The 18,950-nt window shown below is 40.7% G+C and overlaps 1 protein-coding gene across 5 annotated transcripts in view; it reads right to left on the bottom strand.

Annotated features, from left to right (window-relative positions):
• ube3b (ubiquitin protein ligase E3B) overlaps positions 1-18,950 on the bottom strand; it is a 57,462-nt gene that overhangs the window by 4,355 nt on the left and 34,157 nt on the right. For all 5 annotated transcript variants that reach the window (XM_048555858.2, XM_048555857.2, XM_048555856.2 and 2 more), the window contains 10 exons: positions 18,360-18,474; positions 15,875-15,974; positions 14,881-15,000; positions 12,042-12,218; positions 11,080-11,190; positions 7,942-8,079; positions 5,706-5,771; positions 4,891-4,949; positions 3,790-3,972; positions 3,399-3,510 (listed from right to left, as the gene is read on the bottom strand). In XM_048555858.2, coding sequence (XP_048411815.1) covers positions 3,399-3,510; positions 3,790-3,972; positions 4,891-4,949; positions 5,706-5,771; positions 7,942-8,079; positions 11,080-11,190; positions 12,042-12,218; positions 14,881-15,000; positions 15,875-15,974; positions 18,360-18,474 — 1,181 coding nt within the window. The remainder of the gene's footprint in view (positions 1-3,398; positions 3,511-3,789; positions 3,973-4,890; positions 4,950-5,705; positions 5,772-7,941; positions 8,080-11,079; positions 11,191-12,041; positions 12,219-14,880; positions 15,001-15,874; positions 15,975-18,359; positions 18,475-18,950) is intronic.

Raw genomic sequence — 18,950 nt, 5'->3', positions numbered from 1 at the left:
CCCACCCACTTACCCTAACCCTGTAACCTTGCATTTCCCATGGCAAATCCATGTAACCTACAATCCCCTGGACACTATGGGCAATTTAGCATAGCCAATCCATCTAAACTGCATATCTGTGGACTGAGAGGAAACCACCAACACAGAATGTGCAAACTCACAGCAACTGACCAAAAATGATCTCGTTTTTAATGTATTTGTAGAATCTGTTTACGTTATTCTTAAACGTATGTGCCAATGGATTTCTCATATCCCCTCTTTGCATTCCTGATTTCTCTCCTTAGAATCCCCCTATACTCTTTATATTGATTAAGAGATTCAATTGAACCAAGGTGTCTGTACCTAAAATAAGATTCTCTTTTGTTCTTGACTAGAACTTCAATACCTTTATTCATCTATTGTTCTTTAACCTTACCAGCCTCACCCTTCACTAACAGGAACACAATGCCTCTGACATCCGGTCATCACATTTTTGAACACCTCCCACTTGTAAGACATCCTTTTACCTGCAAACATCTACTCCAATCAACTTTTGAAGCTCTTGTCTCATACCATTAAAATTGGCCATACTCCAGTTGAAAACTTGAAACTTTTATGGAAGGCTTATCATCTTCCAAAACCATTTTGGAATTAACAGAGATAATGGGAACTGCAGATGCTGGAGAATCCAAGATAACAAAGTGTAGAGCTGGATGAACACAGCAGGCCAAGCAGCATCTCAGGAACACAAAAGCTGACGTTTCGGGCCTAGGCCCTTCATCAGAGAGGGGGATGGCGACAGGGAACTGGAATAAATATGGAGGGGGGGGGGGCGGACTGAAGATGGAGAGAAAACAAGATAGGTAGGAGAAGAGAGTATAGGTGGGGAGGTAGGGAGGGGATAGGTCAGTCCAGGAAAGATGGACAGGTCAAGGAGGCGGGATGAGGTGGTAGGTAGGAAATGGAGGTGCGGCTTGAGGTGGGAGGAAGGGATGGGTGAGAGGAAGAACAGGTTAGGGAGGCAGAGACAGGCTGGGCTGGTTTTGGGATGCAGTGTGGGGAGGGGAAGAACTGGGCTGGTTTTGGGATGCAGTCGGGGAAGGGGAGATTTTGAAGCTTGTGAAGTCCACATTGATACCATTGGGCTGCAGGGTTCCCAAGCGGAATATGAGTTGCTGTTCCTGCAACCTTCGGGTGGCATCATTGTGGCACTGCAGGAGGCCCATGATGGACATGTCGTCTGAGAAATGGGAGGGGGAGTTGAAATGGTTCGCGACTGGGAGGTGCAGTTGTTTGTTGCGAACCGAGCGGAGGTGTTCTGCAAAGCGGTCCCCAAGCCTCCGTTTGGTTTTCCCAATGTAGAGGAAGCCACACCGGGTGCAGTGGGTACAATATACCACATTGGCAGATGTGCAGGTGAATATCTGCAACTCATATTCCGCTTGGGAACCCTGCAGCCCAATGGTATCAATGTGGACTTCACAAGCTTCAAAATCTCCCCTTCCCCTACTGCATCCCAAAACCAGCCCAGTTCTTCCCCTCCCCCCACTGCATCACAAAACCAGCCCAGCTCGTCCCCTCCCCTCCCACCACTGCATCCCAAAACCAGCCCAGCCTGTCTCTGCTTCCCTAACCTGTTCTTCCTCTCACCCATCCCTTCCTCTCACCTCCATTTCCTACCTACTAACCTCATCCCGCCTCCTTGACCTGTCCATCTTTCCTGGACTGACCTATCCCCTCCCTACCTCCCCACTTATACTCTCTTCTCTACCTATCTTGTTTTCTCTCCATCTTCAGTCCGCCCCCCCCCCCTCCCTATTTATTCCAGTTCCCTATCCCCATCCCCCTCTCTGAAGTGTCTAGGCCCGAAACGTCAGCTTTTGTGCTCCCGAGATGCTGCTTGGCCTGCTGTGTTCATCCAGCTCCACACTTATCTTGAAATTAACAGAATTGTGATTGCTGGACCCGAAGTGTCCCCCTACTTTTATTTTAGTCACCTGCCCTACCTTATTGCCCTGAAATAGTAGAAGCATCCACATATTGATAAAGAAAATTTTCTTTAACATATTTGACAAATTGTTCACCATTCAAACCTTTTTAACAATATGGTAGCCCCAGTCAATGTTTGGAAAATTAAAATTCCCCATTATTACAACCTTATTATGTTTACATATATCGGAGATCTCCCAACATATTTGCTTCTCGATTTCCCTCTTACTATTGGGGGGCCTATAGTACAATCCCATCAGCGATCTTTCCATTCTTATTTGTAATTTCTACCCATATACTTTCACTGGATGATTTTTCTGAAATATCTTCTCTACAGCAGTAATGTATTCCTTAATCAAACACCACATCCCCTCCTTTCATCTCCTTTTCTATCCTTCCCATAGCACCTAAAACCCGGAAAATTGAGCTGCCAGTCTTGCCTAGCGCTCAGCCAAGTTTCTGTAATAGCCATGATGTTCCAATCCCATGTTCGTAACCATGCCCTGAGTTCATCAGCCTTACCTGTAAGATCCTCTGCACAGAAATAAATGCAATTGTTCAGAATTATTACATACTCTGACTCTCTCTTGTTCTTTTTTAATTGACATGCTGTCCTCACATTCAGAACCTTCTCCATCAATCCTTCTGTTTACACTGCTACTTAGAATTCCTCCACTTACCCTCTATCTGTATAAAGTCTCCCTTAATGGAATGAGCAAATCTCCCTGCTAAGATATTGGTCCCTTTCCAGTTTAGGTTAGGCCTATCCTTATTGAACAGGTCTTTTCTATCCCAAAAGTCATTCCAATTGTCCAAAAACCTGAATTCCTGAACAATACCCCAGCTTTTTAGCCATTGATTTATCTCCTTTAACCTTTTGTTTCTTCCCTCATTTGAGTTTGATGTTGGGAGTAAATCAGAAATTACTACGTTTAAGGTTCTATTTTTTAATCTTCTCCCTAACCTCTTAAATTCACTCTGTATTGCTTTAAATTTTCTAAAAAAAAAAGTCGTTCTAATCAACATGTAAAATAATTTCTGATTTCTTAATCTCACCTTTAACAATATGCTTGAAATGTTTAGAGACATCCTTAATCCTAGCACCAAACAAGCAACAAACCATCCTAAATTTACACTAACTGCCACAGAATCTCCTGTCTATGCCCTTGACAGGACAGAGCCAAATTCAGGTCCTTGCCCATGATATCAGTCTAGTTAGAACACTGATATACCTAACCTAGACTACGATCACATCAATTGTAGCCAAATTTCACTCCCAGAATATCAGCCCTTATTCAAGAACAAGAGATCTTGTAGAATAAACTGGTCTAAATAAACAAAAATAGGGCAGATATCAGGAGAGGAAGCTGAAGGCAGATTTGGAAAGCATTTTTAAAAATGCTAATGTTAACTGCCAGAGATCCACCAACCTTAAGAAACATGGCTCGTTCTTCTGCTGTGAAGTCATGAGCCAAGATATCCCAGAGCCATGTAATCACACGGTGACTGCCATGGAAACCACCATAATACACAGTATGCTTCCTGTACAGGGAAGAATGGCAATCACTACACATGGACCACAAACAATCCTCAAATAAATTACAATTCATTTATTCACAAAATTACATGATATTAAGCTACTGGGTCTCCCCTGACACTTCCCACAATAATTCAGGACCGTGAATTTTTCTAAGAATGCATCAGTGTTCCTTCTAAATACAAAGGGCTTCACAAAGAAAAATGGTGAGCAAATAAGCAGCACGCTCCCCTTTATTAAAAAAGCAAAACAAATTTTCTGCAATTTATTAAAACATGTCTTACTTGAGATCCTCCAGGTCAATCTCTGCATTGTCTCCAGCAATTAAACGTTGCACCTCAGGAGTTGAGAACATACGGAGCCATTCAGGGTTAATGATGGATCGGAATCCTCGGATGAAAGCAATCGTCTGATCCTTAATCTGAGTGTGCATTCGGAAATGAGCCATGAGGTGGATGTAACTGATTCTGTTGGTAGATGGCAAGAACTTTAGCCGTTTTCAAGTACTAAATAACCTCCCTAACCTTCCAAAAACATGCATTTTTGATACTGCAAACACTTAAAAATGGAGAAGCAGAAGAATTGAACTGCTGTGTTAGCACATAATGGCAAAGTGGTATGGCTGCAACAGCAGTGAAGCCAATTACTGGAAATCTGGAATAATTTGAAAAATGTTGAGAATGTATAGCAACGCAGTCAGCAACAAGACAAAGGCAAGTTGATACCATGGCTTTAATGATACAGATGCTCTGCTGCATATCAGAATTTTTAAGAAAATGCCGTACAGAGCCCCCTTTGACTGTTCAAAGTGTCAAATTGTATCAGTTCTCATCTGTGATTAAAAAGAATAGATTTTTGCATAAGACAAATTGTAACCAAGAACACATATATCCCAATTTGATCCTGATGATTGCTAAAATGATATAATCATCTGGAAAGCAAGCCATGAGTTTCCCACAGCTTCAAAGTGCTGTAATTAACCTGAATTGGACACAGTAGAAAAGACTGGTTGTGTACACATACTGCTCAGTCAGCTGATGATGCAGCTGAGGATTGTCAGTGCATTTCAGATATGAAAACAGACTGCCCTGCCATACAGAACACAGGTCTGAAAATGCAGCTCCTCACCTTCCAAAACTAAGTTATCTTCCAAAAACGTCTGGAACAAGGAAAGGGCATAAAGCTGATTGAACTGTTATATCCAGAGCCAAATTATAATCATTCAAAGAATTCTCATGTATACTGTACCCCCACCCATCCCATCTCCCAGCAGGAGAAACTATATTTGAAAATGGAAGATAGATTTTCAAATGTGAAACAGGGTAACAATACACTACTCCTGAAGAAATGCATTCCAAATTGCATTTGGCCAAAGATATACGTACTTATTTTCATTGGTGACTCCAATAGTCTTTCCACCAGGCACCAACTCGTGGCAAACCAGCTGTTGAATCAAAAAGAAAACCAAACTGATTCCAATGCAAAGTCAGAATTTAACTGAGCTGTACAGCAATAATAAAGCTGAGTAAACAATCTCCTGAATTTGCTGAGTGTTGCTGGCCAATATCTCCACAGATCCCCGAAAGCCTTGAAATACTTCACCCATGTTATATGCGCATTCTCAAAGCACTGTTGCTGAGCAGTGATTAGGAGCAAGTACTTCATTCTAATCTTATTCTTCTACCAATTCAAAGGCAGACAGGCCATTAATTGTAATCAGAAAACACGAGGTATCCTGGCATTGGACTGGACAGTAAACCCAGTAAGCTCTGGGTTTATGTATTCACCAGGTATAATCTGTCACAGATGCGCTAATTCAGAGGGCTGCAACAAAATAGCCAAGACTCATTATTAAATGAAGTAGTGAAGAATCAAGATGAATGAGAAAGTGATTTACATTTCCAACCTAACAGTTTTACCGTCAGAATCAGAAAAGGTAAAAAGTTGCTAGGCAATAGTAAACTAAAAGGTTGAACTGTTCTTCGATTTTATGCTGATTCAGATTTAAACATTTTTTTTGCTCTAAATCATAGAACAGATACCAAAATCCATGCATGCTGTTGATTGCATGAAGACCTGGTTCATAAGAAAGAATCCCATTGGTACTACAGCAGATCCACACAACACTGATAATTTATAGCCCAGGTACAAACTCTGGCTTTTGTACTTATTACTTATCTGTGAACTGCGACAGCATTACCTGACCCATAACATCCTCATCGTAGGATAATGTCAAACCAAGGTCACCAATGTCCCCATCATATCGCTGCAAATACAAATACAAATATAATCACTTACTTTAACAGACTGTGTTCCTCTCAAGTCTCTTCTCATCTCAAGATGCATAAAAACATGTGAAATAACTTTCTCCATCGTGCATCCTCCCTGAATGAAATCCACTCACTCTTCCCCCACTAGCTCGTTCCGTCCCAGATTCTTCAAACATACGTAACCAATTACATTTTTCTTCCTTTATTCCCAGGATATACAGTTTTTATTTAAAACTCAAGCTTGGTGTCCACTAATCTGTGCAACTTATTTTAATTATGTCATTCTTTTCGACCTTGATGGAGTCCTGCACTATGTATCTTCCCTCTTTATCTGACTTCTTGAATATAAAACAAGTAGAACAATTTAGACTCCAGCATCAGCTCGTCCATGAAGATTGGCAGTAAATTATATTGAAAATAACAGTTGCCAAAGAATTTTTAAAAATTCAATCCTGGTATGTGTCTCGCCAACATTTACTGTCCATCCCTAGTTGCCTTTGAGAAGGTGGTGGTGAGTTGCCTTCTTGAACCACTTCAGTTGATGTGCTTAGAGATACCCACAGTACTCTGGTTGCAGTGGTCCAAGACGGCAGCGGATCAATGTTGGAATGTCGAATGAGCAATAAAACACTCAAGAATTCAGTTGGTAGCACTAATTGCTCACTTAGTGTGTTCACTGAACTATGATGCACAAAGTAGCAAAGTCCCAAGTTTGATCTTGCGGCTGCGCTGAATTCTCTGATCTCAGCCAAAATTATCTACAACATTCTACAATTAATATCAGTACCGCTAGGCTGGGAGGGAGAAACCAAAATTAGCCTGGATTTTCACTCATTGGTAGCCTCACCTAAAATATGCACACTCAAGTTAGAATCAGGTTATGTGATGAGGCTAACATTCATGCTGATACTCATGGTCAAAGTTCATACAAGATAATGATTCTGCACTGAGTTACTGAAAAGAAACTGGCACCAGCAAATATCAAACAGCTGAACGATCACAATGTAATCCCTTCAAATTCATTTTAGTAATTTCACATTATAAAAGGTACAAAGCCTAAAATTCCTGGCAAGGATCAGTAAAAATTTATCTTAGTTTCTTCTTTTGCCTTTTATCTTAACTCTGAGGTCAGGTTTTACACCAAACTGCTCTTTGGAATAACTTGCAACAAATACTAGTTCATGGTTAACTTTTTTTAAAAAGACATGATTTTCACATCACGCTAACAGCATCCTGGTACTTGACTTTAAAGGACAGTGATGAGCGATATTCCCTCCAATTTTTCTTCACTATGTGTGACCCATTTGTTGCTCTGCATAGTCCCTTTGAGATTGTTGTGTATGCATTCAGCTTAAAAGGACTGCAGTTTGTACACAGCCTATTTGTCCCATGTGCAACACGTACTTGATTATTGTGTAGCTGCACACTAGCCATGTGTGTTCACAATGGGTGAATTCAAATATCTCAGGCAAAGACAAATTTTATTTCCTGTCATGAGATTTCAAATAGTTCATTTGGAACATGTTTTCATTAACTTCTAATTTAGATGCAAAAACCTATACAGTTAGTTAACTGGACAACTAGGATTTATAAATAAGATTGCTTTTAATACATATAAAACTGCACAATAAGAACGGTTGATTAATGCTTTAATTAATATTTGCATTTATATGCCTTTAATGTAGCAAAACATCTCCATTGTTTGAATAAAGATTATGCATCATGTTTTAAAACTATATAATTGAGAAAGATGTGGGGAAATCGTGAAAGAAAACATGAAAGCTTATAAAATGAAACAAAAGATAAAAAACAAAGCTGTGGAGGATACTGAAAACAAAGGCATGAAACAGTACATTGAGCAGTTGATTCCATTACAGAGCTCTCTCAGTACAGAGGAATGTGTATGCTTCCTCACTGCCATGGAAAATGTATTGGCTAGCTTGCAATGCATATACTGTAATTCGATAATAATGCTGTAGTTATGCCAAACTCGTTAAGTTTAGTTTATTCAAAAGGAACTCAAAATTGGACATCTGTGAGTCACTGTAGACTATCAGCAGCATTTATGCAGCATAACGTGGATAGGAGGCAAATTTAAATTACAATTAATTTCTGTCTTTTATGGTGCAATGTCAAAGTCAAACAAATATAAGTTCCGACAATTACCTTTATGGAGGTGAGGTTTTTGTAAAACTCTGAATCCAGGGATGGAAGTTCATCGATTGAGCTGTACAAAGCACTATGATGATGTCCAAGCACCTGACTGAGGAAGAAGGAAGCAAATGGGACATCCACTACGATTCCCTAAGGGTGAAAAGAAAAGGGTACATTCAATTTTTATGGGAAATTTTCGTTCTCACTTACAAATACCAGAGGCTTGCCTCATTCAAACCCTGCAACTACTTCAAGTTCGAATTCAAGCCTACATCCTTCAGTCCTTGAAATCTGAAGAAGAGTCACTGGATTAGAAATGTTAACATTTTTTTCTTCAGAGATGTTGCCAGACCTGCCGAGTTTCTTCAGCATTTCCTGTTTTATGTTTCAGATCTTCAAGTATCTGCAGTTCTTTGTTTTGTTCCTATATTTCCATCCTATCATTGGTTGCAGAAGAATTTTTTGAACTCTCTCTCTACACACATTCAGCTGTGATAAATTTTGGACCTTTAAAAGCATCCCAAAAACCTATTTCTTCTACTGTGACTTCCATTGTCTCCAACTTTCACCGTTGCTCAGAATTCAATTCTCCGCTGTGAAATGCTTTGCAAAGCTGACCATATTAAAGACAGAATATAAAAGCAAGCATTGCTGTTTCCTTTGAGTCTGAAAGGTGCCATCTTCTCTTATGGAGTATTTTGAAATCCTATTTGTTCATTTCTCTTTAATTCATGCATTTGCTGAAGCTTCAATCCTCATTTTTGCCTTGAGATAACTGCCCTTAGAAGCATCCTTGACTTCAAATTTGAAGACTGGTGTACAACTTTTGAAAAAATTTTCAATGTTGAATTGACCGGAGGGTGAGTTAAAGGAGACATACCTTCAGCACTCACTCAGCGTAATACTGTGCAACATGAAGGAGGCAGGGCAAGTGACTAAGGTATCAGCAAGGGAACACTTTAGGGCAAGTGATCATAATTGCATCAGTTTTAAAATAGTTTTGGAAAAGAATAGGGTCCCTTAAAGATCAATGTGGCCGTCTATCTGCAAAACCAGAGGAGATGGATGAGATACTAAACAATTATTTCACATCAGTAATTATTGTGGAAAAGGACGTGGAAGATGGGGAACTTGGGGAAATACAAAGTGATGTCTTGAAAAGTATTAATTTTACAGAAGAGGTGGTGCTAAAGGTCTTAAGATACATCAAGATAGATAGATCTCTGGGACCTGATCAGGTGTCTCCCAGGACTTGGTGGGAAGCTAGGGAAGAAATTGCTGGGCTCCTTGCTGAAATATTTGCATCATTGATAGTGAGGGGTGATGTGCCAGAGGACTGGAGATTGGCTAATGTGCTGCCATTATTTAAGAAGTGACAACAACATTGATGAAGGCAGAGCAGATGTTGTTTATATGGATTTCAGCAAAGCGTATGACAAGGTTCTACATGGTAGAGTGGTTAGTAAGGTTAAATCACTTGCGATCTAGCGGGAGCTAGCCAATTGGATATAAAATTGGCTTGAAGGTATGTGACAGAGCAGGGTGGTCTGATTTTCAGATTGGAGGCCTGCGACCAGTTGTATGCCATAAGGATCGGTGCTGGGTCCACTCCTTTTCATCATTTATATAAATGATTTAGATGTGAATATAGGAGGTGTGGTTAGTAAATTTGCAGATGACACCAAAATAGGTTGTGCAGTAGAGAGGGAAGAAGATTATCTCAGAGTACAACAAGAAATTGATCTGATGGGCCAAGGACTGGCAGATGGAGTTTAATTTAGGTAAATGTGAGGTGTTGCATTTTGGTAAGACAAACCAGGGCAGGATTTATACACTTAATGGTAGGGCCCTGAGGAGTGCTGCCAAACAAAAAGACATAGGGGTGCAGCAGCATAATTCCTCAAAAGTGGAGGTGCAGGAAGACAGGGTGGTGAAGGCAGCATTTGGCACACTTGCTTTCTTTGGTCAGAACACTGAGTCTAGGAGTTGGGATCTCATGTTGTGGCTGTACAAGCATTGGTAAGGCCACTTTTGGAATACTGCATACAATTCTGGTCGCCCTTCTATAAGGAAGCATGTTGTTAAACCTGAAAAGATTTGCAGGGATGTTGCTAGGACTGAAAAGTTTGAGTTATAGGGAGAGGCTGAAGAGGTTGGGGCTTTTTGCCCCAAACTGTCAATGGTTGAGGGATGACCTTACAGAGGTTTATGAAATCATGAGGGGCATGGATAGGGTGAATAGCCTAAGTCTTTTCCTAAGGTGTGGTGTCCAAAACTAGACAGCACAGGTTTAAGGTGAGAGGGGAAGATTTAAAAAGGATTTGAGAGGTGACTATTCCATGTAGAGGGTGGTGCCTGTATAAAACAAGCTGTTTTTTTCCTTTATTCATTCACGGGATGAGGGTGTAGTTGGCTAGGCGGCATTTATTGCCCATCCCTAATTGCCCAGACAGCAATTCAGAGTCAAACACATTGCCATGGGTCTGGAGTCACATGTAGCCAAGATCAGGTAAGGTTGGCAGTTTCCTTACCTCAAGGGCATTAGTGAACCAGATGGGTTTTTCTGACAATTGACACTGGATTCACGGCCATCATTAGATTGTCAATTCCAAATATTTATTGAATTCAAATTCCACCATCTGCCATGGTAGGATTCAAACCCAGGTCCCCAGAGCATTATCTGGTTCTCTGGATTAACAGTCCAGCGATAATACCACTAGCTGTTAAAGGAAATGCTGGAGGTAGGTACAATTACAACATTCAAAAGGCATCTGGATGGGTAGACGAATAGGAAGATTTTAGAGGCTTTAGGCCAGATGTTGGCAAAAGGGACCAGTTTAGATTGAGATGTCTCGTCGGAGAGGTCAAGGTGGACCGAAGGGTCCGTTTCCATACTGTACGACTATGAGTGGGCTTGGCATCAACACATCTTCAATGCAATTCATATTCCCATAGTTTTAATGGTGGGTACTGCAGCCATTCAAAGCAAACAGAACATAAATGCAGATTTTTCACAGGCATAAAAAGACCATCAGTCCTGACAACCATTAACAAATCAATTCTAGCTTTTAGAAAGCTACTGTACTCCTTCTGTGGGCCAAATCATTAACCAGCATTGCTTCATACAAGGTTTGACAGCTCTATTTGTACCTCATAGACAGCTTTTCCAAGCATCTTTCCAACAAATTCAAACAGCTGCAAGTGGTTCTCGTGGATATAAGAGGTGGGGGACGGGTATAGTCGCTCATCTCCACTGGTAGTCTGCAAGAGGGAAAACAAACTAAAAACTATGCGGGGAAGAACTGCGCTAGAGTTGTAATATTTTTAATCAATGTGAAACAGATTAGTAGCACATAGATAAAGAAGTTAACCTGGGTAAATGAGAACAGGCCACCCAATTCCATATATTCAGAGAGCACAGGAGACATAAGGAGGAGGAGAGGGCAAGAGGGAGGAAGAGGGAGGGAAGGAGGGGACAGATAGAGAGAGCAAGTGGGTTTGAGGTACAGTTGAGTACCATATGGGGAAAGCAAAAACAATCCACCAAATTTCATATATTCATAGAACCCCCATGGAAGCAGGACATTCGGCCCATCAAGTCTACACCAACCCTCCGATACACACTCCCTACCCGAACCTCGCAACTCTACATTTACCATGGCTAACCCACCTAGCTTGCACATCCCTGGACACTAGGGCAATTTGACATGGCCAATCCACCCAAGCTGCGTATCTTTGGACTATGGGTGGAAACCACAGCACCTGGAGGAATCCCCTGCAGACGTGGGATGAATATGCAAACTCCATACATATACATACATACACACACACACACACAAATAAACTTCAAGAGGCAGAATAACAGATATAAGGTATATTCTTTGATTTGCATTTTCTTCGATGAGGAGGTGCCAGCGTTGGACTGGGGTGGGCAAAGTCAGAAGTCACACAACACCAGGTTATAGTCCAACAGGTTTATCTGAAGTCACAAGCTTTCAGAGGCAGCACTCTGGAAGCTTGTGATTTCAAATAAGCTTGTCGGACTGTAACCTGGTGTCATGTGACTTCTGACTTTGCATTTTCTTCCACATTTTATCCAAAGAATGCTTTACCTTGAAAAGATTCAGAGCAGGGTCAAAAACCTTCTTGATGATTTCTTCTAAAAATTCTTTGAAAACACCATCCTGATCAATCCCAGCCTCATCCACTCCTAGATCATTGACAAATTTCACTCTGATAACTCCCTTCATAGTGTTCACAGGGAGTCGCCGTAACTGTTCGTACCCATCCTAGAAACACAGTAAACGTCTGTTATCAATTCATTACGAAAGAAACAATGAAAACAGTGAAAGAAGCTGTTTTTATTGTTGCCCTTCACATCCCCAAAACATCCCAAAGTAGTTCACAGCCTTTGAATAGCTTCTGAAGTACGAGTATCGTTGCTTTCTAAACAAATGTAGCTGCCAACTTGAACACACCAACATCCTGTAAACAGCAGAGATAAATTACCACTTATTCCGTTGAAGTGGTGTTGCTCATAAATTAACGTTAGGCAAAGCTCTAACACAACTCCTTTGATCTTATTAAAATCGTGTTACAGAACTTTTTACAACCAACTGAAAAACAGATGAAACCTTGATTTGATATCTCATGCAAAATATCTGACAATGCAACACGCCCTGAGTACTTCACTGAAGTATCAGTCAAGTCAAGGAGTAGGTGTGCAATACATGACCTGTAACTCAGAGCCAGTGAATGCCACAATTGAGCTAAGGGACATCAAATAGTATATAAGCTGTTTTAAGGACTGAAGAGGGATAATGCATGGCTGATTGATTCATAAAATATGAAACGAACAGTGACTACAACATTAAATCAGAACTAGGTTCATTAATTTGTAGAGACACTAAAAAAAAATGTTCATGGGCATTTTTTTGGTTAAAATTAAAAAGCCATATAATGCTTACGATTCGTCCCTAACAACAAAAGAAGTATTTTTTGGGAAAATTACATGCATTCCTAACCTTTATTTTTGCATTATTTATCACCACATTATAGGAAAGACATGAATGCACTGAAGAGAGTGCAGAAGCGATTTAGGAGAACGGCTCTAGGCATCAGAAATTTCAACTATGACAACAGATTGAAATAGTTGGGACTGTTCTCCTGGAGGGAAGGTCAAGAGATCTGATTGAGGTTTTCAAAATCCTAAGTGGTCTGGACAGAGTGGATAGGGAAAACCTTTTTTCTGCTTGTAAATTAAATAAGATGATGGGAGAATAGATTTAAAGTGGTGTGCAAATGAAAAATGTGAGAAAATATGTTTTCATACCAGAGGATTTTAGAATATGGAATTCCTAAATTCCACATTGCCTGGAAATGTTATGGAGGCAGGTTTAATTGAAGCATTCAAGACAGCGTTGGATGGTTCTTTGGGTATTAACGGTGTGCTGGAATATGGGGTAAAGGTAGGAGATTGGCACTAGGTAATAGAGCTGAGCTGATTATTTACCTCATGTCAGCATCATTTGTGGCTTTGCAGCACTTTGCATTTCCATTTAATCTTGGTCAATTGCTATGGTATTTCCGGACCTGGATTTCAGCACTGCTCACTTAGTTCTTCTGCCCATTAAGAAAGATGGCAAATTGTCATTTGGAGGCAGGGCTATCCCTGCATTCTCAGGGTAATTTAATGTGTTTTACCAAAACCATGCTTTTTGGAAACCCTAGGGGTCCCAACAGGGTTTCCCTTCCCTTGCATTCTGACTAAGGAATTCATCAGGCACTGAAATGCCTGCTAACACTCAGATTTCAGTAATCTTTGATACAGAATCTAAACAATATTGATGAGAATGGCTGTTGAGCAACCTAGTCTGGATATTAAAGTGCACAACATGGTCTAAAGCCACGTATAGGTGGTCAATTTGGGCTCTATTTGTGGCAGATTCCTAGGGCAGGGACAAAAATCATGAGTCCCATGCTGCTCCTAACGTAGGACTCTGACTCCAGCCTGAGCAGAGTGGACTTCCAAACTGTGCATAGCAGACCTCCCAGAGCCCTCTGCCCCTGTTATTGGGCCCTGATGTACTCTCCTGACCCCAGTTCCTGGCATAGTCCATTGTTAAGTTTCCAAGCAATAATGGCAGTAGCCCAAGAATCAATTTTCATCTTATAAACTCATTTCAAACAGAAGTGTAATAACATTCTGTTCTGTCCAGGATTACAGATGTTTTACTAATATTGCAGTGGTTCAGGATCGCAGGTGTGGTATATCAAGCCTAAATAGCAATTCATCTGATACTTTTCCAACAGCAGCTGCCTGCCTTCTAGCAGGTAGATTAAATATTCCACAGCAGAATCCAGTCTACATTATCATATGTCTATACATCTCCTGTCACTACAGTATTTACACAGACATTGTACTTGTAAGCTTAATGTCAAATTTATTTTTCTAGAAATACGATTAACTGAATTGTTTAATGTCAAAAACCCCGAAGAACTAATATTGTGGCCACTGAATTGCTGGATTACACAATTCCACATACTAAGGGTTAACTCAGTTACTCCACTGCTACTACAGAGCAATATGTACAGAAACCTTAGAAAATATGTTCATATTTCAAACTTGTCTGCATGCTTTTGTCATTAAGATTGGTTAGGAATACAAAGGGATTTCCTCCTCCTCGTCCCCACACACCCAGAGCCCTCCATGTCACATTTCTCTAAACAAAAACCATAAAAATAAAACTATAAATCAGAACCTTTGACTAAAAATTGAAACAAAAAAGTATGACTAAAGTAGCAAATTTAGATATTATCCAAGAAAATCTGGGGACTGTCTTGATCTCTTTACTGTACCTGTAAAATAGAGAAAAGAAAGCCTAACAGTGGGAATATTAAAATTAAAGTGTGTTAAACCAAAGTACAATGCATCAAATCCAGGTATGTCACCTCAAGCATTCGGGATCTGCGTATTGTGATGTGGATGACATGAGGGGATGCAGAACTCGTCTCCACCAATCCAAGTGCCTCCTTTTCCTTTGTTACCATGTTCCGGAAAAGTAGCACCCTCTGACAACAGAAAGGACAAGCAAGTTTCATTCAACCAGCAAAACAACTCAGAAATAGATGTAGTAATTTTTTTACATCACTGTCAAATGATTTGATAACCTGTAATAAACTTTTAGTGAAATTTGAAATAAATCTTCAAAGTGGTTTTCCCCCTTCTACAATTCTGAACATTATTACCATGATTAATGAGTAACCATCGGATAGCATATCAAAGAATGGAAGGAGCTTGGATTTACATATTTTGAGTACATCAAAATTAAGATTGTCAAAACGCATACAATAAAAGACAGAAAGGCAATGACTATGCTGTATTTTTTTTTAATGAAGCAATCTCTATTATTTCTTCCAACTTTCTTTGCCCTGCTTAAAATAAAGGACTTTTGTGAAGAATGGTCACTCTTGCTTGTGCGGCAATTCCCATCATTTACCAGGGAGGTCCCTTCTATGCAAACAGATAATGCAGTTCAAGTATGATCTACTGACATCAATACAAGATAAGTACGTTGGTTGTTTAACTGAATGATATTGCACAGCACATACTATTGCTTTAGAATGAACCATTTATCTGACTGAAGTGAATGATAATACTGAAGTGGTTAAGCCATAAACACTACTGGCAGCCCATTTAAAATAGCAGCACTGATTCAGTAACTCAAGCAAGACCATTAATAACATAGCTCAATGTGCTACATCAGTTAACTGCGATAGTGTAACAAATCAAAAAAGTAATGGGCAAAAATATTATTGTAAAAGTTACTGGAAAAATTGCTCAAGGCAACAGCCAGGGTAACTGATGAGATTTGTTGTTAGATTGACGGTTCAATTAAACGGGAATATTCCTACAAATCTTGTCATTACTCATAACAGTACTTACATTTTTGTGTGGAATTGTGTGAGGGATATACTGCAATAGTAACTGGGCTCTCTTCTTTCCTTTATCCAAATCTTGGAATATCAGGCTAGGTTTCAGATCCCTTTATGAATAAGACAAATAGCTTGTCATTTGGATAAAAGAACATCCAAATCATCTTGGCAGGCAAGCAGCACAAAGAAACTTTAATCAAAAAGAAAGTCAAAATTTCAGTCTTTCAATTAACATTCCCATCATGCTAATAAAAGTGTCAGGTGTACTTTTAAAAAAAAGTTAAGTTTTGATTAAGGAAGACCACAGAAAGAACAGCTGAAGATTCTAACAAGGTTGGAAAGCTTTTGGAAGAGACAGGAAAAGTTGTGTTTCATTATGTTGAAATGTCTCAAAATGCTCCAAACTATTAAATATTTAACAGCAAAGTTATTCAAAAAGCTGACGAGGTAGCCATTCGGTAACTGCAACATGATGAATGACCATTTAATCTGATTTTTTTTTGCTGGTAATTGGTGGGTACTGCTCCAGTTAGGAAAGCTATGAAATTATATAGACCTATTTTGCCAAACGGTTCTGGAAATGCTCTGCAACAGCTCCTTGATCATGAAAGAATATGTGCCCCATTACTATCAGCACTTCCACTCAGGAACATGAAGGACATTCACCAGGTCATAAATCATCAATAATGAAATAAGAACTTTTTAAATCAACACAAATAAAACGTGGAATAGCACGGAAGGAAATAACACAACTCTAAGACTTAGGAACAATAATTTTGGAATGCACGGTGGCTCAGTGGTTAGCACTGCTGCCTCAGAGTGCCAAGGGCCTAACTTCGATTCCAACCTTGGGTGACTGTCTGTGTGCAGTTTGCACATTCTCCGTGTCTGTGTAGGTTTCCTCCGGGTGCTCCGGTTTCCTCCACAGTCCAAAATTGTGCAGGCTAGTTGTATCGGCCATGGTAATTTGCCCACACAGTGTTCAGGGATGTGTAGATTAGGTGCGTTAAAGGGGAATGGGTCTGGGTGGGATGCTCTGAGGATCAGTGAGAACTTGTTGGGCCAAAGGGTCTGTTTCCACACTGTATGGTTTCTAAGACTAAGACCTTGGCTGCCAGTTTGCAGCCTGGCCCCTCTCACTGCCATGCTGCCCAGAGAGGAACCCAACTCAGGGCTGAGTGGCTGTACCTAGCTGCTGCTGCATTCCTGAAACTTCAATAAGGAGGGAGCAGCAGGAACAGGATAACTAGTATAGCAACAGCCCTGGCCCTCAGCAACAGGCCCTCGCCAAATGATGAAGAAATGATGACTGATAGGACACCACCAGTGAGGGGAAGCTCCTCATCAGCCCTAACCTCCATTGCTGCCTTCCCCGGTCCTGGATGATAGTTCTGGTTGAAATCTCCAGGAGACTTCCAGGGACTGGCTCTGCTGCTTTGTCACTTTAAGTGAGCATTTTTGCGTGTGTACATTGCACCAACAAAAAATGATGTTGGCAGCATTCACATCCCTCTTCCAATGGAGTCTAAACTCAGTAGATTTTCTGTAATCTTCCCCAAGGACGATTTTCCATTTCTCGAAGTTGACGCTTCATCCCACAAGGTTATGTTTTGGTGCTGGTGGGCTCTATGTGCATAGATGTACTGCACTTATTTTTAATCTTGCAATATCACACTAGTCAGCGATTGTTCAGTTTCAATTTTATTAACAAGCTAAACCTTATGGGAGACCACGGTCAATGTCACTGCCTCTCACCTCACTGGAAAACCAAGGGGCAGGGGCCTAAACCTGATGACAGCCCCAAAGCAATTTAACTCTGGCCCCACTGTTTACCATTTTAAGACGCTTTATCAGAAAGGAGCTTCGCAGCAGAGAACTATCAGCCAACCATCCCAACAGCACCACGTGGGCATGACCGCCACTGCTGGGACTACAGGCAGTCCCCAACATGAGGATGGATCTCAGTGAGGTGGTGAAAAGTCAGGTTCAACAGGCCAGTGGGGCAGTTGGGAGGAAGCCTAAAGATGGGCTCAGAGCACTCGCAAAAGGAGGTCAAGCTGCTTGTCAGATAAAGATGCTGGAAGTATAGGCATCTCCATGCCACAGGTAAACCAGGAGTGGTGGTGTGATGAGGCACTCTAGCGACCTTTAACTTAGGGCCTCACTAGGCTCAAGGGCAGACAGACCATCCGTGACCTTCCTCACTGCCATGTAAGATTTTACATGGGCCACCTGCCACACCAGGAAACACATCAGCACCGAATGTAATTTCCAGCCCACTGAGGTTTCAGTACCCGTCACTCCTCTTAATTTCCACAAGACATTTATTGTCACATCTGGCAATTGAAAATAAAAAGTAAGTCAGGCAGCAGGCTGCATTCACGACAGGAAAGGCCAGCCATCTGACTGGTGCTTGCAGTTCTTTTTGGAGAAAAAAAAACTGCAGCCAATGTACTGCTCTCTCGCCCCGTGTCAAGAGTTCACTGTTTGCTTACTTGCGTAGCCAATGATCCTCAGGAGCAAAGCGCCGTCGACAGTCTCGCTCGTACAGTGTCATGAGCCAGCCATGAACAGAATGAAACAGTTCCAGTTGCTCTCCATTTGCATTTTCTAGAGATCCAAATTAAAAATCTACATTTAGGTTTAGATTTAGCCTAATGTGGTTTCCATATTTTTACCTTTAACAACAAAATACTGATTAAGTTGGTAGCCAATGTAGGTCAGAGAAAGTCCATTGGATTGACTCATGGGATGAAGAGGTTAACTTAAGAGAGACTGTTTGACAAGCTGGGCCTAAACCAATTGGAACTTAGAAGAATAAGTGGTGATTTTAATTCAAACACAAGATCCTGAGAGGCCTCATGAGAATAGATGTCAAAAGGATGTTTCCTCTTATGGGAGAGACTCTAGTTAAGATGTACAGCTTAAAACAAGAGGTCTCCCAATTAAGGTAGAGAATTTCTTTCTCAGACGGTCACAACTCTCTGGAATTTCCTTCCCCAGTATGTGATGGATGCAATGTAAATCAGTACTTTTAAGGCCAAGTTAAACGGGTTCTTGGCTGACAAGGCAGTCAAAAGAAATAG

Source organism: Stegostoma tigrinum, chromosome 26 (assembly GCF_030684315.1).
Source record: "Stegostoma tigrinum isolate sSteTig4 chromosome 26, sSteTig4.hap1, whole genome shotgun sequence".
NCBI lineage: Eukaryota > Metazoa > Chordata > Chondrichthyes > Orectolobiformes > Stegostomatidae > Stegostoma > Stegostoma tigrinum.
Note: the sequence above shows the minus strand (reverse complement) of the source record. Positions and strands in the feature narration are given on the sequence as shown.